General features: G+C 36.4%; 1 protein-coding gene across 3 annotated transcripts in view; it reads left to right on the top strand.

Moving 5' to 3' along the window:
• The first annotated feature begins 351 nt into the window (after positions 1-351).
• SKAP2 (src kinase associated phosphoprotein 2) overlaps positions 352-20605 on the top strand; it is a 199452-nt gene continuing 179198 nt past the window's right edge. Inside the window, 3 exon segments of one of the 3 annotated variants that reach the window (NM_001257598.1) lie at positions 352-616; positions 10052-10157; positions 10779-10804. In NM_001257598.1, the coding sequence (NP_001244527.1) occupies positions 550-616; positions 10052-10157; positions 10779-10804 (199 nt within the window). In that variant the 5' untranslated portion in view covers positions 352-549. 3 annotated transcript variants of the gene reach the window in all.

Genomic DNA, 20605 nt, shown 5'->3' on the forward strand with positions numbered 1-20605 from the left:
GGGACTAACTGTTACGCAGAAGGCGTAATTGGAAAACTTCTATACACTGTGTATCACGGATACATTATTTTCTGGAATCCTGGAGAAACGATCAGCAGCTGTGGTGGCACCAGTACCAAAAATGGCTGTAAGGCGCTTCGGACGCTGGATCAGGTGACGCAGCCTCAGTCCGCCCACTTCCCACCAGCGGCTCCTCCTCCTGCTTCCCGGCGTAGCGGTGGGCGTGGCTTGCCCAGAGGCTCTTTCTTCTGGGGCCGGGAAAACCGAGGAATACACATGCGCAGTTGGACCCCTCAGGCCCTTCGTGTCTCTTCCTACCCATCTCCCCGCCCCGACCCTCTGGGCGGGGCTGGGCCGACAGTCCAGCTGCTGCTTGCTGGAGATTCAGTGACTTCCTTGTTGTGAGCCCTGGCCCGCCAGTGTCCCGACTTGTAGCCCCGCTGTTTTTATCCGGGCCGCTAGCCTGAGTCTAGGTCGCAGCCGCAGCCCCAACCCGTCGGTCACCTTTTCAGCGCAGGTTCTTTCCCCGCACGCCCTGCGCTCCCTAACATGCCCAACCCCAGCAGCACCTCCTCTCCATACCCCCTCCCTGAGGAAATTAGGAACCTGTTGGCAGGTAAAGAGCGGGAAGGCGGCGGTAATGCTGTTGGGGCGGGGGCGAGGGAACGGTAAGCCGGTGGGGACAGAAGCACTCAGAGCCCTTATCCTCCATCCGCACGCTCCCTACGTCTTCTAGCCAGTGGGGTTGGCACAGGGAGGAGAGAAGAAGGGTTGTTTCGTCTCAGAAAGGGAGTGGGCGTGTGTGTTGAAATTTGGTGCGGGGATGGTGGCGAAGCCCTTTTTGGTGGTCTACACAAGTGAGATCAGGACGTTTCTATGTGCATTGTGAAGACTGTGTGTGTGTGTGTGTGTGTGTGTGTGTGTGTGTGTGTGTGTGCGACAGAGGAGGGCGGGGAAGGAAGAGTGGTAGAGGGAGAGAATGATAATGAATGCTGCGTGAGCAGGCAGAAGGGAGCAGAAGTCAAAGAAGTAGTTCTTGGGTGGTCTGGCCAATGGAGGTAGAGGATGTAGAGATGCAAAGAGATGTCAGAGCCACAGGTGTTAGGGGTTATGGGGTGAAAGAGTTTGTCATTTCTAAAACTCCTGTTTTTCTTAAACATTCAGCTCACTCACGTTTACAACTTTTGAAGAAGGTCTGGTTCTCAAATGGCCACTTGTCCCCAGCCTCAGTAATATATTAAAGCAAAAAAGGAAGGATATGTTAAAGTTCTACTTCCTGTGTGACACGATGAAAGTACTTCATGTTTGCACCCTTATCTTCCCTTTTTCAGTTTTACATTACCATTTATAGGAACTTGTTTTAGGAGCTAAAAACGTGGTTCTTCAGTAGCATTATGAATCCACTGCTAGTTCATTAATTTTCTGGATATGGAGGTGTGTATGTTCACTAAGAACCAATAAAAATTTATATTTCTGTACAAGTTAGAAAATATATCTTTTTAAGGTAGCACAAATCTTGCCTATCTTAATGTTCTGGAATTTCAACCATCATTTATTTTGTCTTGTGTACGTCAGAATTCTGGAAACTGAATTTTGATTTTTAGTTTTAGATTCTATAAAATATTTATCTTTCAGTATTGTTCATGAATAGATTACAGATTGCTTATTATAACTCTTAAAAAGCAACATCATCTAAAATGTGACATTTGAAATAGTAGGTTACTCCTATAGCAATGTGAGTCCAAATCTCCTAATATGCTGTTATTCAATTTTGGTGCTTGGCATTATTAATGTGGTAGGGAAATGAAAACTAAGTGTATGAATGTAGACTTATGTTTGTATGATTACGGTACAGTATGTTGAATGCATTTGTGGTGGGATAGCCTTTCACTCTAAGAAATGCTTGTTGTCATTAAAGGGTACCACTAAGGGAAATAGTTAAAGAAGTCTAAAGACTGACTTCAGGCAGCTTTATTACATCTGCGTGACTACTGATTTTGTTTTACTACACTTAACATTTTTTGTTGTTACAGTGCTGGAATTGTTTATTTAGAATATTATTGTAATAACCAGTGCAGAAAAGTGTTTATCATTATTCCAAAAATAGATGAAACAATTTTCAGGATATTCTATGTCTGTATTTTTGAATTTAAGAACTAACATATAGACCTCTAGGTGCACGTTTTAAAGCTTGGCAACTCCCATAGTGCAGTTTGTTATTTGGATCCATAATCATACATCACAGATAATATGATATGTAGGTCATGAGAACCTTTATTCTCTTATTCCCATAGATCACAAGTATTTCATGTGGCCCTTATTTGTGTAATTTAAAAACTCAAAATTACATCTTTAAATTATCTGCCAATGCTAATTTCCGATATATTTCTGCCCTCTCTCTTTAGTCAGGTAATATACTAGCATAACGTCTGAAATTAAAGTCATTTTATTGACATTTTCACTATTTTATATTATTAAAGCAAATCACATATTAAAACACATGAAGTATTAAAAACAAATATTACAATTAAAACTTTTGGAATTAGAAACTTAAATTACACTTTATTTTCAGAGGATATTTTCAAGAAGTATGGAAGTGAGTTGGGGTGTATTTATATTTAAAGAAATTTAACAAATCAGTGTTTTTCGGGTTTTTAAAAAACTTATTTGGAAAATTGTTAACATCTTATGTTTGACTGTAATTAAAATCTTTTTTGAGGTAGAGAAGGCTTCAAGAATAGATGCTGTCAGCAGTTATTTCACGTATTTCATCTAAAAATATTGTTGGCATTATACATGATTCTTTTCATAATTCAAGTTTATTGGGTAAGAGTATATGAGTAGATTTAGAGTAACTAACATTATAGAAGCATTTATATTGGTTTGAATATTAGAGATATTGCTGGCTTATTTAGCATATTTCTTTGAAACTAAGGAGATATTGGTAATGTTGTTGTAGTTAACAGTTGAGTGCTCTTAGAATGTATGGTACTATGCTAGAATTCCAAGGTAGAGAAGATAAGGAACTAAACTTTTCAGGGGTTTAAAGTCCTTTGTTTTCAGAAAGAAGAATATAAAATCAAAAGATAATGACTGTTAAAAATAATGTTGTTTAGATGTATCTGTTTGTGTTCCATATGCCTATTATCTAAATCATTATATGTCATATGTATTGTTTGAAATTTCACCTGCTTAAAAGGGAAGGTACTCAAGTGTATTCATATTTATTGTTTTTCTTTATTTTTCTGATTATGGCAGTTCTATGCTATACTTTCAACATTTGTTCCCTCTCCCTTCCTTCCCCTATAAAAAACATTCCATAGAAATGTAAAAAAAAAAAAAAAAAAAGCTTATTATTGTTAACTCACATGTGTTGTGTAAAGATACCATTGAAAAAGTGGCTATCTAGTTTGATTTTTAGTTACATTTTCTGTGGAGTCAGTCTTGAAGACCTATGCTTTTTATAAAATGTTGATTATTCTTCTGGTTATATGAACAGAAAAGGACTTACAGAATTTCGTTATTGAAAGCAAATTTTGAGCTGCCATATGCATTACAGGCAACCTTTGATTTTTTTCTTTTCTACAACAATGGAAGAACAGGTTTAGCCTGGATAATTGAAATCAAAGGACAATCCCAAATCTTGTCCATTTAATCTTCTCTCACATCCAAATATTTTGACAAGGACTAGCAGCAAGAATAATCTTGATTTATGTGATTTTTTTTTCTCTAGGCAGGCCAGAAAGTAAGAGGAACTAGAACCACTTCCCTCCAGCCTCCTTTATTTGTTTAATCACCCTTTAAATAATGGTTTTTTAGTGGCTTGCAATCAGATATTCTCATTCATCCTCATTCATTTGTTTTAGGACAACAAATTTTAAAAGGAAAGCTCTAAGAAGATGTTATTTTCTGTTTACTAAATTAGCAAATGAAACCATTGTTAAAAGAGGAAAATAGTGATTGTTAGTGCTCTGAAAAATGAAACCAAACCAAACAAACAATAAATAAAGTGGTTATATAGTTTCTGCAAAGTGATCTTGAGGTTTTGTTCACATGGCAGTCTTGATTAGAAATACCACATTTTCCCTACTGGGAATTTTTAGAACATTAAAAATGTTTTTCCCACACACTATGTGTGAAGATAATCAGTATGTTTAGGGGACATTGATTATCTTCACACATTGATTATAATGTATGAATTTTTTTTCACACAATATTATTTAGGGTATATAATCAGTCCCCTAAAGGGATTCCTGTAGGGGCACTAGGTGAAGAGTGCAATTTATTTGAAATAGAGGCAGAATTTTTTCAATGCTGAGTATATTACGGTTTGATTTCCACCTTTCCAAAGTTCCATTTATAATTTGGTCAACATTTTGGTTTTATTTTTCCTATGAGAATTATTTATGGTGTATCTAGTGTCTCATAACTTCCTTCTGGGACATTGGCTGAGTATGTAAAGGGAAGAGTGCCACCTACTGAGTCACCAGTAGTCACCTACCTCCTTAGCACCTGGATTTTCCTATGGAGCAAGAACAAGCCTCCCCGATCTGGGCAGCAATCACTAAAGAGCATAGAGTTGATATGAGAACATTTAATCTCAAAATGAAATCTATTGTACCTCCAAGATACTCTTTTCTGGAAATAGGAATATATGTAAATTAAGGGACTAGAAGTTTATAGAGATTTTTTGTATGGGTTAAATAATACAGATGAATTAAGATGTGGTGTTAGGAAAGTTATTTGCCTGTTTTAAGTATATAATGTCCTACTTTGTCTTGGGAGGAGATCTTTTGGCATGGCTGTCCATTGAAAGTATTTTCATCTCATTACTATATAAGGCTCTTGATATTATGTACAGTTTTTATAGCTACCCAATCCAAATTATCATTGGTTTTCTTCAAAAATAAGAATCTAAACATATTAAAAAATTAGCATTATATGAAAAATTTGCAAATGGGCTTATTGCTCCTGTTACCAGCGTTAAAGTATTACTAGAAAGAAGGTAGACACAACAGCGTAGGAAAAGCTGCTGGTGATTTGAAACACAGTTGTCTCTCATAAATTTCAGATTAAGTGTCATATATGGGTGATAAAAGTGGCATAGGCTAGATTTTATATACTCATTATTCACTTAGTTTGTCTTTTTCAATTAAAGCTAAGTCTATCTTTTTCATTCCACTGAGTTTACATTTCTTTTTCAATCACATTCTGAACACATTACAATAGATGCTGCCTAAAAGTGAATATAGTGTAAATCTCAGACTAATGTGTTATTCACTGTGGCTTCTTTGAAAATGTGTGGTAAAAAGATTTTGATTATTGTAAGGTGCTATTTATCAAGAGTCATCTTTCAGCGGTTGAAAGATGTTCAGCCCCACCTTTAAACAGCCCAGCTTTCTTTTTTTGTTTTTTTTGAGATGGAGTCTCGCTGTGTCTCCCAGACTGGAGTGCAGTGGCGCGATCTCCCAGCTTTCTATCAAAATATATCATTTAGCTTCCCAAAGTCAATTTTGGAAATTTTGTCCAATGATTGGATTGTAAGACTCTGGTATGTTTTACCCACTGTACCATGAGAGCTCTTGTGCTAGTTCATGTCACCTTTTCCATATTTGAAAAGTCCACAGTTCATCTGCAACCTGTAAAAGCACGTGCTGAGTAATCAGGGAAGGACATCAGAACAATCAATAACTTTTCAATTAGCCATTTTCCAACTTTGGGCATTTGGCTCCATTGATTTGCATGTGCCCAGTTTAACGGATTTTTACGTTTTCATCAGTAGCTGTTTGGTCAGAGCCATACCCTGGTTTAACAGAGAAGAGCTTGTCTTTTTTTTTTTTTTTTCCTAACGGCAGCTTAGATTCTAGGCTAGGATCCCTATCATATTAAGTTTGGTGACAGCACATCTCAGTGAAAGCAAAGAGAAATCTGGCCCAATTCACAATGTAGAGAGAGATGTGGAATTAAGTTAGTAAGGCCATTGGGGGTGCTGTGTGATGGTTTTACCTTTATTTTATTGATCTGCAGCTGAGCATATGGTGGTAGATTCAGCTCAATTCTTGCTCCCTCCCCCATACAATTCAGGCCATCATGGAGGCTGAGTGTGTGTATATGCATGTGCCAGGAGGTATTGGGTGATTGGAGGATTAGGCAGGAAGAGGAGGTGTTACCTTTGTGACTTGTTTTTAACCTCCAGTCTGCAAGCCATATTCTAGGCTGTTTGATAGCTGGGGGTTGTGAGGACAAGTGGCCAAACTGCTTTTCAAGAGTGGGAACCTGTGCTAGATACTATATCCAGAAGCTGAGAGTTATTTTATCATTTGCAAAAAAAATGTAAACTGTTCTGACCTAGTGTAGTTCCACCTTTTCACTATGTGATCTGTGTAGAAGTTGGTAGAAAGCAGTTAGTGTGTGTGTTAGATACTTGTCCCAACCACTGGTGACTCTAGGGAAAGGTGGGGTGACTGTTTTTTAGGAGGTCTATATGTTAAAAGGGGGAAAAAAGGAAAATTGGAGTACTATTTAGTGATTTGGTGTGTTTGCCTCTTAGGGGTCTCCATGGCAATTGAGAGATTTCTAACTTAAACTGCTTAAGATTGCTGAGCCAGTATACGTCATCTTTTAATTTTGTTTTCAGACCTTGACATTTATCGGCAGAGCAGTTGTAAATCTGATCTTTTCAGAGGCCTTCTCCCCCAGATCCTTACAGCTGTACCATGAGATAAGGTTTACTCTTGACAGTGTTGAGGTGTAATAGTAACTAAAATCCCATCACATTTACTTTCACCGGGATAACTTTTTCCTGCTGATGACTTGGGCTGGGGTGGAGGCTGATGGAGATAGGGGTAATTCTGGGGTTAAATGCAAGCAGTGCAGACCCTGCAATCTATTTGGCTGCTGGCCCGGAGGCAGGAGATGGGGGTTGGTGGGGGTAGTTAAACCTGGTAGTTAAACCCGGTAGTTAAACCCTTTCCCGTGGGCGCAGAGTGGGCCTCACACGCTTCTCTCCCGTGGCCAGTATGCGTGAGAGTGTGAGTTGAGCCCCTCCCTCTGAGGAAGAATTCTAAAAACCGGGCTAAGAGTCGAGCGAGGGGGGCTGACCTTTTCTTGTAATTAAATTACTGCGTTTCCCTGAATTACGGGCAGTCGGGAATGGTGAAATCTACATATTAACCGAGGAACACGACCCTCAAAGGAAGGTAGAAGAGGGCTAACGCTCTTGTTAGTTTACTGTGCTTGCTAGTTTACCGTTTGCAGGGCTATTTAGAGCACAATAAAAAGCTTCAAATCTCTTCTCCAACCAGCCAGAAGAGCACTTGATTCGCCCAAGACTTTTATTGCTCGCTTTTGAAATATTACCCTGGCTCTGAGCTGCAAAGCCACAGATCCAGCCCCGTTTGTCTGGCGAGGGCACTGCCCCAGACCTGGCTCTCCATGCTCACAGCACCGCCTGAGAGAAACCCTGGGGTTTAGATGTGCGTGTCTCCGACTGCAGAGCTGGAGCATCTCGCAGCCCTACAACTTCTTTGCGGCGCTTGGTCTGTCTTTGCGTTGCGAGATCAGGATCGGGGTGTTGTTCAGGCACCAGCCGAAGGCCACCGGCATGTCTAGGAGTCTCCTGTGCCTGAAAGAGGCTGGTTTCATCCGATTCTAAAAGAAACGGGTAAAGTGTAGATTTTAAGAAATAACCTAGGTTTCAAAAGTTTAAAAACCAAGTCTGTGGACAATCAACAAACTAAAATTATTTCAGGAACTGCTTCCAGTTTAAAGGTTTTTTTTGTTTTGTTTTGTTTTGTTTTGTTTTTTTTTAGCAGAGCAGTTTCTACCCTCTCCACATCACCTTTGAGAAATAATCACGAAAAAGGCACTGTTTATTAAATAATTTTAGTTGCTTTAAACCTTTTCTGGGAAAAGCTTAGGAATAAGTATGTTAAAAAAGGCTACTCTTAAAAAAAAAAAAAAAAAACCCGTACCCAGTCTCTGAATTTCTGCCATCCTTGAAAATTACCGATTCTTCCTGCAGTTGCACACTCTTTCAAAAAAAATACTTTGTCATAAAATAGTAACATGGATCAGTATTTTAAAACATGTTTGGGGGCGTTAGAGAGCACTATGTAGAGTATTTATTGCATCCTTTTTTTTTTTCCTGAGTTTTTATAAAACTGAAATGACCTTTTAAAGAAAAAACTCTTGGGGACAATTTGTTGTTATTACTTCCAGAGATAGAAAATAGATTCTGTTTGTTTAAACTTGGATTGTATAATGAAAATGTAAAATAGGCAATTAAATACTCATGGAAGAAGGAATCAAAGGCAAACATTGAGTGAAAATAACACTAAGCAGACTATTCCCCAGTCACTGGGCCAGTGATTCTTCCTATTGAGTCTGGTTGGAAGAAGAATCAGCAGTAGGGATGTTGCTTCTTCCCTTATTCCACTTTCTTGCAAAAGTTAATGTAATGATCTGAGGGGAGCCAGTGATCTTTCCATTTCAGCTAATGTCTAAATGTCCAAAGGTTGCTTGGTCTTCTGGGTACAAAACTTAAAGCATTTAGAGCAGCATGCTTCTTTGTAAGTTTTGTTATTTTAAATTCACTTTAGAAGTCTGTGTCTAATTTGCACTAGTACTAGATTATGTCTCTATGTCCCCCTCATCAAAATATAACTCAAAGAGAAGCTGTGACATTTGCTTTCATTTCATTTTGATACTTATTTTTAACACATTAGTTGTTAATAGACTTCAAACCATAAGCTATTTTTAAAAATTATTACAGTATTCTTAATTCTTTTACTTGTCATATTGACTTAGTGAAAAATTACCTTTACACATTTATTATGAATGTATAGAAGTTTAATCAGCTTTCCTCATTGGATCAAGATACTTTTGTAATCAAGAATTACAAACATTCATCCCATATACTAGGTTTTAAATGGTTAATTGTAAGTACAGTTGAGAGATTGTTTACCATACTACTTTGAATTATTTATATGTAATATTATTATGTTTTGATGCCATACAAAGTAGTTAAGGAAAAAGAAAGTAAAACATATATCCCTTCCATATGAAATAATCAATGATTTATAGCCATGCCTACTTAAACACCTTTTGATGATATCCTCCATATTAGATATTTCAAAATGAGCTGTGAAATTCTAAAAATAAAATTAAAATTGCACAGTATTTCATGAATAAGAAGAATGGAACTAGTATAAAAATTAAACCTGTAGTGTAAAAAAAAAAAAATTTACACTAGAGAGAACCAGACAACACGGTAATTTAGAAGTTTACTAAAATTAAAAAAACAGAGGCTATGAAGGAATGTTACATAAAGCCATAGAAATCTTATTTCTTGGTAACTATATTTTTATATAGTGCAATAATTTATGTTTGTACTTCTTCCTTAAGAAGTATCTCAGGTGGTAAACCACGGCAAGAAGCAAGAGCTCACAAAACTACACAGCTGGTTATCTTTTTTATTTGAGGGTAGTCAGAATGAGTGGGTAGGTAGGAAGGAGGAGGGCTTGATTTGGGAATCTTGGCTAGAAAATTGGATTTTCTTTTTCCTTTAAAGCATTACATGTTGGATATACCTGAAAATTGATTATTCTAGGGAAAACAGACCCTTGCCAGAGACATTAGCTTATATTGATACAATGTATGAATGACGTTTTCACACCGGAACTTACAAAATACTAGAAAAGGATATTAACACATGCGTAAAAACTTGGTGCCTGCTTCCATATAAAAGAATTGGCACGATAGTTTATTAAAACTTGTGTGCTTCTTTCCTGTTTAATGATGCCAAACATCCAAATAGTATTTGCTGTGGTAAGCATAAATACAACATACACATTTTATTAGCTAAGTGGTGATCAGATTTGTTCAACTTAGTATTTGAAACATACTTCAACTGTTACGCTTTGGAATGATAAATATAACAAATTGTACAGGTATTAACGCTTATGTGTAGAAACAATCATTGTCCTATTTATCTTCACGAAACCTTTATTTCTTATAATTTGTATCCTGTTTCTTACATTGCGTGGTTTAGATGTTGAAACATTTGTAGCAGACACACTGAAAGGAGAAAATTTATCCAAGAAAGCAAAGGAAAAGAGAGAATCCCTTATTAAGAAGATAAAAGATGTAAAGTCTGTGTAAGTCACTTACCTTTTCTTTACTGATTTCTTACATAGAAGCCGTTTTGTAACTAACATTTTAATAAGAAATCGATTATTATGGAGTTAAATTTTTAATGTTCTAATTTGATTGGTGTTAAGTATTTTTAAAGGGCAAAAAATAGATTTCCACTATATAGTTTTTAAACACAGATATGCTTATAATGCCCTTCTTGATTATGTATTTTTCTGAGCATTCTAGCAGAATTCAACTGTTTATTTTGATTATCTGAGGGTATATTTGGTTTAAATGATAAGACAAAGGTAAATTGAGGATTTTAATATACAGAAAATACCTCAGACACTGAAGAAAGATAATCCTTTTAATTGTTACTACTTTAAATGAATAAATGTAATATATTTACATGTCATAGATATTAAGATATGTCCTCATTTTACTACTGTACTTAGATCTTTAAAAATTATTTAAAATTTTTAAGCATTTTGGAATTGTCATTTCAGGACAGGAATTAGTTTTTTCTAATGTATATCTAGGTGTGTATTTTTAATATAGATTTTGGATTTTAATTATTGTTACTGATTAGACCTTGTTTTGATTTTTCAACCTCATTTAAAAATATAATGTTCTTTATTTTGTAGCTATCTTCAGGAATTTCAAGACAAAGGTAAGTTTTTATGTTTGGCAAACTTGAAAGTTTTTTTTTCCTCTGTGGAGATTTCAATAGGATAATCTAACACGTACTGAAATTTGATAGCTGGAATCAAAATTTAAATTTCTATAATGTGTACTTAGACCTTCAAGATGAGAGTGCTAGCTCCCCCTGCTGAGAAGAAAATTAAACAGTATATCCAGAATTTACTCTGCACAGTCTTCCGACGCAGAAATCTTATGCACTTAACATTCTTAGGTTTTGTGTTTCTTAGAGTACATTGTGGCAGAAATTTGTCAGGAAAGGTGAAAACCTCCAATTACATGTGGAATAACTTGGTGAAGCAGAGGTGAGATATTAACCCACTGCCATTTATCACTGCAGAGATTATTTTATAGTGGTAGGAGAAGGGCCTGTGGCTGAGTGCTCACAGGTAATGTTTTTGAAGGACGTTTTGAAAACAGTATAAATTTTTGTTTGAGAACAAACAATAAAATCTTTTTCAAGTGAAAGTTTTTATTTTCCTTGTGGTTATTTTGATATGAATACATAGGGGCCATAGACATTTTTTAAAGAAGGGAATTCAGTTTCATTTTTTTGGAAATATGTGAGAATGCTGATAACCTGATTGTCTCCCTCTAGATTTGAGAGACAGCTGCTTAGCAGACTGAAAAACAGATCAGGAAAGGTATAGGAACTTCCTACTACTTTATATATTCAATTCTTTAAGGGAAACTGGGTGTGGCCCTTACTTCCGTGGTACTTATTCATGGGTTATGATGTACAGCTTGTGGATACTGGTTTGAGGGTCACAATATAAAGTTAGTTAACCTCCATAGAGCTAGGTTCCGGATTTGAGGAAGACACACAGGGTGGCATCTTCTAACCAAAGCTAACAGATCCCAGAGTAAATCATATTTGTGCCAACTGATAAGTGGGAAGGTAGTAACAGTTTCAATAAACAAAGTAGTTAACCAGACAAACCTAAAATCAATTAAAAGGAAGTCACAGTTTATTTTCACATTAGATCATCAAGATTGGTATGATTGAAGGGAATGAGAAGAGATTTTTTTTTCATATTAAGATTTTTAACACTTAAATAAAGAAATGAGCAGGAAACTATTACCTGCAAGTACCCACTTTTTTGTGCTCTGCAAGAAATCCTAATCTATGGGTTTAATTCTGCTGCATTTTGTTTAGATGAATGTAGAAATGAATTTATGCATTTTAATTATGATATATAGTATACTTTATGGAAGAATATTAGATACCAGATTCTGCCTCTCTTAAAAGGCATATTCCAGTGATTATTGAACTTGCATTGTGCTTTGTGGTTTAATTATTTGTGGATTTAAAATTTTTAAGCTAAAAAAGCATGATATGAAGCAATTGTGTAATTGCATATGGATCAGTAATAGTGTAGAAACTTTTCCTTTGGTATTTTGTTTTAGAATTCGTTCAGGTGTGTGGGTATTAAAATTACATTACTGAGATACATTCTTTGTCTCTAAAGAGAATGGAAATTTATATAGTATTTGATAGAAATTGAAAAATGAGCATAAAATAGGAGTTCAAAAAGCATAGAATTTAGGGATTGCTCATAATCATTTTCCTCTCGATAAGTCATTTGTAGTTCAATACTGCTGTATTGACTTAAATAATTATGAAGAATGCCTGTTTAAAAGTAAGCCTGTAGATGAATTAGGTGTATACCTTGGAGAAATTGAGCTGAGTACTTTTATGCCATTGTATACTCAAAGTATATTCAGCTTTGTTCTAAAAAGACTATTCCTGTACTTTGTTAGGCATAGTAAAGGGTACAGACCTAATAGTTGCAAAGTAATTATTCAAGATATAGTACATCTCTTTTTAAAAATAGGAATTTATTTTCAGGTCTCTACATTGAGTAAATTCAATTCTAAATATGCTTTGGGAGTGTTGCCTTTTCTCCACCTTGCGTTTTCCCCTTGAGGTTTTGGATTATCTTTATACAAGGAGGTCTGGGCAGAATTCCTTTTGGCTGTTTTCCGTCCTTTCTCTTCCCTCTTGTCTCTCTCTCTCTCTAGTCAATGTAGGGTCACATTGTGAACATAACCTTTTTCCTCCTTTCTACCTTTATACCCTTATTTTATTTACATATATGTGTATATATATTTTAAATGACAGTTAAGTATCATTTTGATGTCACTATTGGGGGGAAAAAAAGGACCAGGTAGAGAGTTCTTAAATAAAAAGAGTTAATGCAGATTTATTCATATTTAATAAGTTATTAATTTCTCTAATGCACACAGATGTGTATCATCCTTCCTTACTTCCCTCACAAATCCTTCCCTTCTACTCTATATAATCTCCCATCCTGAGATTTAACAATACAGATTTTACAGTTTGAGGTATTTCTTTTTTTTTTTTTTTTTTAAGACAGGGTCTCACTCTGCCTCCCAGGCTGGAGTGCAGTGGCACCATCTTGGCTCAGTGCAACCTCCGCCTTCCAGGCTCAAGTGATCCTTCCATCTCAGCCTCTGGAGTAGATGGAGCTATAGGCACTTGCCTACATGCCCAGCTAATTTTTTTTTTTTTTTTTTGTAAAAATGGGGTTTTGTCATGTGTCACAGGCTGTTTTCTAGTTCCTTGGCTCAAGAGGTCAGCTGCCTCAGCCTCCCAAAGTGCTGGATTACAGGCGTGAGCCACCATGCCTGGCTGTCGATTCTTAAAATTTAAAATTAATTGAGTTGATATGGTAGTTGAAACACTAGGCTGCATAGATCTTAGGATTTTTTTTTGATATTTCCATTTTTTTGGGTGAGAATAGTTTACACTGGTAGAAACTCATTTTATTACAGTGGTTTCTAGTTATTGAAGCTTGTGTATTAAGCTAATGTTTCAATTGTTTATATTAATTTCCATAGAAAGCTATTGTTTTACAACCTTCTTTTTCATTTAATTTATTAAAATTCTTCTTTTATCCTTATATGTGCAAGTCTTGATTCCTCTGTTGAAGAGATCTGACCGACTGCATCTTTAGAATAATTATCAGCTGATTTTCTAAATTCCTTAATTTTACTTGTACTTAGGAAAGATTTGAATCTAATCAGCTAGAACACTTCTTGCTGAGTCTAGTCCTTGTTATTCATTTGAAATATTGCTGGTTTTATCTAGAACAGATAGTTCCTTTTTATATCCTTCAAAGTATTGTATGTAACAGAATAACCTAGTTTCTTTTTTCTTTTCTTTTTCCTTTTTTTTTTTCCTTTTTTTTGAGATAGGATCTCACTCTGTCATCCAGGCTGGAGTGGAGTGGTGTGATCATGACTCACTGCAGCCTCAGCCTCCCTCAGCTCCTTTGGGAGGCTAAGGTGATTCTTTTTCCATCTTAGCTTCCTGAGTAGCTGGGACTGTAGGTACGCTGCCTGTGTATTGTATTTTTTTGTAGAGATGAGTTTTCGCCACGTTGCCCAGGCTGGTCTTGAACTTCTGGGCTCAAGAGATCCACCCGCCTTGGCCTCCCAAAGTGCTGGGACTTACAGGCATGAGTCACCGTGCTCGGCCAACAGAAGAACCTAGTTTCTAACCTTAGTGTTTTACTTGCAATATTGCCTCATACTATAAAGTATCCTCCGGAATTTAGGCTTCATGCACTGGAATTATGCTATGTGATTATTTCAGCATTGTTCTCTATCACATAACAAGGTCATAGGTCTCTTAATGTGACTTGAAATAATTATTTTTGCAATGAGAATATATTACTATTTAGTAAATACTGTTATGGACTATTAACTAGAATTTTCTAATGCTGTATATGTTAAGTACATGATAAAAAAATTTTGCCTGTAGTTGTGTCTTGATCATGTATTAGTCTCGGTTTTCTCCAAAGATGATTTAGGTGTGATTGCTTTCTTTATAGACTGATTTACTGAAATAAGATAATGTGAAAGTAGATAGTAGGTGTTTAATAAATATTATTGCGTACTTTCAGATTCAACTTTATTTGTCAAGAAGATTTAAGTTAATCTTGATTCATAAATTCGGTTTTCAAACAATTTGGGGGAAAATTATCAATTATTAAAAGAAGGGTGTATTTATTAGCATTACTCAAATATTTCATGAGACTTTTTTTTCAAATTTGTAAAATGTTAGTGTCTACAGTTTTGTTTTGTTTGTGTTTTTTTTTTTTTTTGCGATGGACTCTCACTCTGTCACACCCTGGCTGGAGTGCAGTGGCACGATCTCTGCTCGCTGCAACCTCTACCTCCTGGGTTCAAGCGATTCTCCTGCCTCAACCTCCCGAGTAGCTGGGATTATAGGCGTCCACCTCCATGCCCGGCTAATTTTTTGTATTTTTAGGAGAGACAGGGTTTCACCATGTTGGTCAGGCTGGTCTCGAACTCCTGACCTCAGGTAATCTTCCCACCTTGGCCTCCCAAAGTGCTGGGGTTACAGGCGTGGGCCACCGTGCCCGGCCTGGTGTCTACAGTTTTGAAAAAGGGGAATATATTGCTTCAGGTGCTACAGCTAAAAAGTCTCATTTTCTCCTTTAAAATCTTTTTGCTCTAATTGTCAAAAAAAAAAAAAAAAAGATTTTGCCTTAGTATTTTATTGATATTGTAAAATATGCGTAGATTTACTTAGAAAGCAGTTTCCTTTCACCTTCTCGCTCATACTATTTCTTAAGTTTATTAATGGACTAAGAATAGCAGAGTAAGAATAGCAGAAAAGTCTGAAGTTTGGATGATGTTTAATTTCCTTTTTTTACCGTTCCTAACATAGTGTGTTTTCTGTTGAATGATAACTCCACAATGAAATCTGAGGAAATAATTCACAGCTTTTTCCTTCTATCACCTACCCCCACCATTGGCCTTGTACAAATGTCTCAAGCATGTTTGAAATGACGGGACCTATAGTAGTAGAGTATATTTCACAGGCAGTGCTTGAAAAATGGTATTCTTATTTTAAAGCTCTGCGCCAGTTTCGTGCCAGAAGTTGTCTTCAGTATTTGCATGCTGTAAATTAGCCCTCCTACTGTAGAAGAATTACAAGGAGAATCTTCTTTTCAGTGACTTATATCCTTCAAAGCCTTAAGAATGAAACTTCCCTGAAGAAATGACAAGTTAAATGCTTAATTATGTAAATTTAGTTATATATTATTACTTGAAATATTAGTTTAGACAAGTGAACTAAGTAGAGAATTAGAAATTAATTTATTTTCACTAGAGTAATTTTTCCCCCTGTTTGTCTTTCAGTAAGAAAGAATGGTTATCACTCAGATTTTAGGTACAGGTTTAATAGTATCCCTTATCCAAAGTTCTTGGGACCAGAAGTGTTTCAGATTTTGGATTTTGGGACATTTGCATATATATAATGAGATATCTTGAGGATGGAACCTAAGCATAGACACTAAATTCATTTATGTTTCATATACACCTTGTAATTTTGTGCATGAACTAAAGTTTGTAAACATTGAACCATCAGAAAGCAAAGATGTTAGGCATAGAATTTTCCACTTGTGTTGTCATGTTGACAAAAAGTTTTGGATTTTGGAACATTTTGGAGTTCTGTTGATTTAGGGATGTTCAACCTGTATATTACTTCATTTCCTGTTTACCTGATTGTGTTTAAAATAGGACTGTTCTGAAAAAACAAGCAACAAATTGGGTAAATCAGCTTCAATGATTGTAGAGATTATGACTATTCAGTTGTTGTTGGGCTACATCTCTAGGCATTTGGGAAAATGTTAATTGATAATGAACCATGTTAAAAAGAATGGCTAATAGTAATTTGATCCCAGCTAGTATAAATTTAAAAATGTTTTCAGAAAAATATGCTGCTGTAGTATGATTAAACCTTGAGTTTGTTGCAATGTTTGTTACTACTGAAATTATAGGAAGGTAAGTCTTGGATCATTGTCTTTTATTCTGTTAAATTTGTATCGTTAATTAAACTTTTGAAAGTTGTAGGATAAATCAAATGCTTTTCTTTTTTTTTTTTTTTTTTTTGAGACGGAGTCTCGCTCTGTCGCCCAGGCTGGAGTGCAGTGGCCGGATCTCAGCTCACTGCAAGCTCCGCCTCCCGGGTTCACGCCATTCTCCTGCCTCAGCCTCCCGAGTAGCTGGGACTACAGGCGCCCGCCACCTCGCCCGGCTAGTTTTTTGTAGTTTTAGTAGAGACGGGGTTTCACTGTGTTCACCAGGATGGTCTCGATCTCCTGACCTCGTGATCCACCCGTCTCGGCCTCCCAAAGTGCTGGGATTACAGGCTTGAGCCACTGCGCCCGGCCAATCAAATGCTTTTCTAGGGAAACAAGAAACAGTATTAATGAGCAACAACCCCATAATTATCCTTGTGAGTACATAACAGGGACACATTCATGTCTTTTCTTTGCGCAATAACTTTTACAAAGAAGTATTTTTAAACTGATCATTAATTTTATGACCACAGAAATGAGATGTAAAATTTATGCTATTGTCAGTGGCACAGGCTTACAGCACCACTGACATTGTGTGTGATTGTAATAGAATGGCTGCCAACTAATGATTCTGTAGACATTTCATTTGAGTGTGCTTTTCTTTTAGATGTGTGATTAGGCTGTAATGCTTTCACTTATGTCTGTAAATTGTATTGGATATGTTTACCTGATGCCTGTTGTTGATTTGGAGTTTAGTTTTGTATTACATAAGTGCAAGTTGAACTTTTTTTTTTTTTAATTTGTAGAAGTCTTTGCAGGTTTGACTACAAATACTCAGCCCTAGGGAGGAAAAATGCTTTGCACTACTCAACAGCGACCCCTGTGTTCAGTTAAAACTCCTTATAAGACAGCAGCTTTTACTCTTTATTGGGTTGAAAAAAAACTAGAGGGGAGGAAAAGGGATGGACCATCACTGGAACAATAGTAAAATGAAGAAGACCATCTTGAAAAATGATGTGTCCTTTCAACTATATGCAGGTTAAAAAGGGGCTATCCCTGTATATATAACGTATAGATTCTTTGCTTTCTGAGTTAATTCAAAGGATTATGGGGAGAAAAAAAATAAGGAAGAAATGAAGCCAGTAGCAGTACTTAGTTCATTTTATCTTAGGTAAATATAAACATCACACTGATTTTTTTTTTTTTAAATACTAGCAGTAAACTGCAATTCTTAGAATGGGTAAGTTGAAGACAATTTCATTTTAATATATCACCCCAAAGCATTTTATTTTTATTTTGATTTTTTGAGATGGAGTCTCACTCTGTTGCCCAGGCTGGAGTGCAGTGGCATAATCTTGGCCCACTGCAGTGGCACGATCTTGGCTCACTGCCTCCCGGATTCAAGCAGTTCTCCCTGCCTCAGCCTCCTGAGTAGCTGGGATTACGGGTGTCTGCCATCATGCCCGGCTAATTTTTGTATATTTAGTGGAGGCAAGTTTTGCCATGTTGGCCAGGCTGGTCTTGAACTCCTGAGCTCAAGTGATCCACCTGCCTTGGCCTCACACAGTCTTGGGATTACAGGCGAGAGCCACCACACCCAGCCTATTTTTTTAATAAAAACAAAACCATAACTTTCTATAAAAGTCAAAACCATGACTTTAATAAAAACCAATCCATGAAAGGCTAACAGGTCTTTCACCTTTTAGTGATCAATTTGTGTAGAATAAATACTCTGAACTCATATTAGATATTGTTGAGTTTATAGCTTTAGTAATGAACTTTTGATATGTATGTATATATTTATACATATTGAATAACGAATGGCGTTTGCATTTGTGTGTATGTATGTGTATATAAATGCGTATATACACATAGATACATACACATATTGATATTCTCAAAGGATAATAAACTACTTCTAATTTTAAAAACTAAGTTTTAATTTTTTCTGTTTACTTCCACACAAAATTTAATATAATTTAAGCCTGAACATCTGAATTTTTTTTCAAAATCTTTGCTATTATTATTTGGTTTTACTGTTCTTTTTAAATAGTCATAATAGCAAAATACACCACCTGCTAAGTGCTAGTGATGTTTTTGAAGTATCCTAATACGTTTTTTTGCAGCAAGATTTTTTGTGTGAGATAGGAAATATTCTTAGAAAATTCATACCACAAAAATTCTTAACTTCATTAAGAATGTAAAGATACCCTAACAACTAAGAGTAACTGAGAATTTCTTGATCCCTACTGCTACGTATTCCATGAACTGTCATAACATGATCAAAACATTTTTACTAGCACTTTATGAAGTTCCTTCCTACCTTATATTTGAATTCAGAGCACTCTTCTTTTGTTAAAAAAATTTTTTTTTAGAGATGGGGTCTTGGTCTGTTGCCCAGGTTGGAATGCAGTGGTGCAGTTATAGCTCACTGCAGCCTCAAACTCCTGGGCTCAAGCGGTCCTCTTACCTCAGCCTCTCACAAATGTGACTACAGGTACAGGCCACCACACCTGGCTAATTGTTTTTATTTTTATTTTTATTTGTTTTTGAGATGGAGTCTTGCTCTGTTGCCCAGGCTGGAGTGCAGTGGCGTGATCTCGGCTCACTGCAAGCTCCACCTCCCGGGTTCACGCCTTTCTCCTGCCTCAGCCTCCTGAGTAACTGGGACTACAGGCGCCTGCCACCACGCCTGGCTAATTTTTTGGTATTTTTAGTAGAGACTGGGTTTCACTGTGTTAGCCAGGATGTTCTTGATCTCCTGACCTTGTGATCTGCCCGCCTCGGCCTCCTACAGTGCTGGGTTTACAAGCGTGAGCCACCGCACCCGGCCTGTTTTTATTTTTATTTAGAGGTGTGGTCTTGCTATGTTGCCCAGCCTGGTGTCTAATTCCTGGCCACAAGTGACCCTCTGGCCTCAAGCATGCTGAGTAGCTGAGATTACAGGTGTGAGCACTGCCACCAGCCTAGCACTTCTTTTCATAAGAGAAATATCGTAAGGGATCACTGAGTGTTCTGAAAAGGACTTTGAATATCTCGAAAGAGAAAGAAATTAAGTTCCAAAGAATGAGTAGTATTTATGTGTTCCTTATAATTTTAACTGTGGGAGTAACATCACCGTATTTACTGTACCTAGTAGTGGAATCCCTAAGAATGACAATATAGCCATCTCTATGTTCTGCCCTTGTCGTCTTAATGAGAGATGTCTCTGTGATGACAATTGCTCATGAAGTGGCAAAACTATAAGGAAATAGAGAGGAATATGTATTTAAAAAAAATTATTTGGACAGTGTTGTCTTGAAAGAGGCTATTTTCTCTACCAGAAATGTGGTAACAAATAGGGTGACACCCATCAAATGGTTGTCAGAGGACACAGATACCGTTTTGGAGAGACAAGTAGCTTTAATCTGGATCTGCCAGGAACTGTGGTTCAAAAGTAATACTGTAGCTACTCTGCAGTTCCAATGGGGATTTTCCTTGTGCTTTTTGGGTAATCCCTGAGGTGGCTGTTTTTCTGTCATGTGACTTGAATTCAACAGTCAAATAATATGGAATTAAGCATACATTTTTCTTTGTTGTGAAATCTGGGTGAGAAATGAACGCTTATGTGTAACTGGGCTAGCAAATATTTGTGTTTTTTAAAAAAATTATTTTAAATGATTACATGGAAAAAATTGAAACCACAAGATCTTGTGGAGATTAATTAGCCTAAAATAGAAAAATCAATCAAAAAATCGACCAACCAACCTAGGATTTGAAAATCAAGTAGGAAACTGGCCAGAACATTAAAAAATAACAACATACCATTGAATGAAACTGAAAGTATATAGTTTGTAAATTACCCTTACTTGAATTTCAAAAGATTATGAAAATTTTAAAGCAGTTTTTTCTATAAAAGATTTGTGGTCTGGAAAATG

This window comes from Macaca mulatta, chromosome 3 (assembly GCF_049350105.2).
Source record: "Macaca mulatta isolate MMU2019108-1 chromosome 3, T2T-MMU8v2.0, whole genome shotgun sequence".
Taxonomy (NCBI): Eukaryota; Metazoa; Chordata; class Mammalia; order Primates; family Cercopithecidae; genus Macaca; species Macaca mulatta.